The sequence below is a fragment of the Mytilus trossulus genome, chromosome 14, assembly GCF_036588685.1.
Source record: "Mytilus trossulus isolate FHL-02 chromosome 14, PNRI_Mtr1.1.1.hap1, whole genome shotgun sequence".
NCBI lineage: Eukaryota > Metazoa > Mollusca > Bivalvia > Mytilida > Mytilidae > Mytilus > Mytilus trossulus.
This window is the reverse complement of record NC_086386.1, coordinates 70,669,991-70,671,496: the sequence shown is the minus strand read 5'-3', so window position 1 is coordinate 70,671,496 and position 1,506 is coordinate 70,669,991. Positions and strand designations below refer to the sequence as shown.

Sequence of the window (1,506 nt, the reverse complement as noted above, 5' to 3'; positions counted from 1 at the left end):
CAGGATCAGATAAGTAGTGCAATATTCTTCTAACAACGTTTTTATCAAATGCAAGACAAAACCTTGTACAGTACATCGACATTAGTGTTAGACATTTCTACTCTACTTTTGGTATAATCTTGTTTTGTTAGCAGTATTATTAGTGAGCATGTTTCACTGATATCGTATGGCATTTAAATCGTTTTGTTTCTTTGTAAGAACATTTTGATTAAAACCGTTATTACAAAAAACCTAAAACATAAAGAATTATTTTGCATTGTACTATACTTATAAACATAAACTTACGGAAATTGTAACTCCCCGAAAAGGTTGTCTATCTCTGCGTCTGATGTCTTTTTGTTTCTGTATGACATATCAGGAGCATCGGGAATCTGCTTTACTACTATTTGATCAACATCATTCTTAAGTTGATTCAGCTTGTTCAAAAATAAAATGTCTGCTGTTGTGCACATTTTCTTGATGGTATTTTGCCATCTTTGACAGTTTTCTGCAACTCCCTTATATACTTCGCTATATGCAGTCATATTTTGTGTTTCTTTCTGTTCCTTTTCCTGAACTAACTTGATCAAAGCTTCTACTTTCTTATCAATCAATTGCTTCCAGTATTTACCTTCTTCCGTAATGGTTTTGATGACTGCGATGACCTTATCATGATACGCTTTTGTATCTTTCTCAATTTTGCCCAGGTTAAAGTTGGCAGTTGCTACTTTTGATTCAATTTTCTCAAACAGTTCAGATTTAAGTTCCTGTATTGATTCAGCCAGACCTTTCATCAAATGGTGAAGGTGTTTCTCATCAGAGCACACTATACACACAGGAGTGTCACAATCATGGCAGTAGGATGAACATCTTTCTTCGTGTGCTGCACAAAAAAGTGCATCTGACTTTTTAGGTCCGCTTAAAAAAGTGTGGTTTTTACAAATATTTGCGCGTAAATGCGATAATTTGCAACTTTCACAAAATAACTGATTGCACTGGAGGCAATAGTGTTCACCTGGTCCTCCAATACATATTTCACATGTTGATGCAGCAGCTTGGGCCATTTTGAAAGCTTTTATTAGTATGTACGAACAGTTACTAGTGGCTAACTTAGTTTCATCTCAAGATTTATCTGAAAACATAATCTGGTCATTATATACATGTATACAGTGGGCAATTTAACTTGCTAAACAATTGAAGTTTAACCCTTTCTTATACAGTGGGCAATTTAACTTGCTAAACAATTGAAGTTTAACCCTTTCTTTTGGGAATGCCTGTACTAAGTCATACATATGACAGTTTTTTGCACTCATTCGTTGGTGTATATCAGTTGATTCTGTCAGATTTTATGGTCTTCCCTTCATGAATTTGCCTTGAAAATAGATATTGTTGTTTTACTTTTTCATTAGTACAAATAAAAGGATAGTACATTAATTGATTTGACTGTCACAATTGATGTAAGCAATTTTTTCGATTAACCATCATTAAGAAAACAAATATGTCCTGCGTAATTGGTCCAACAATCAA

At 33.8% G+C, this 1,506-nt stretch overlaps 1 protein-coding gene across 1 annotated transcript; it reads right to left on the bottom strand.

Annotated features, from left to right (window-relative positions):
- Positions 1–281: 281 nt before the first annotated feature.
- Positions 282–1,043, bottom strand: LOC134698028 (E3 ubiquitin-protein ligase TRIM36-like). The gene has a single exon (XM_063560318.1). It carries the CDS (start codon positions 1,041–1,043, stop codon positions 282–284), a length of 762 nt encoding a protein of 253 aa, XP_063416388.1.
- Between the last annotated feature and the right edge of the window lie 463 nt (positions 1,044–1,506).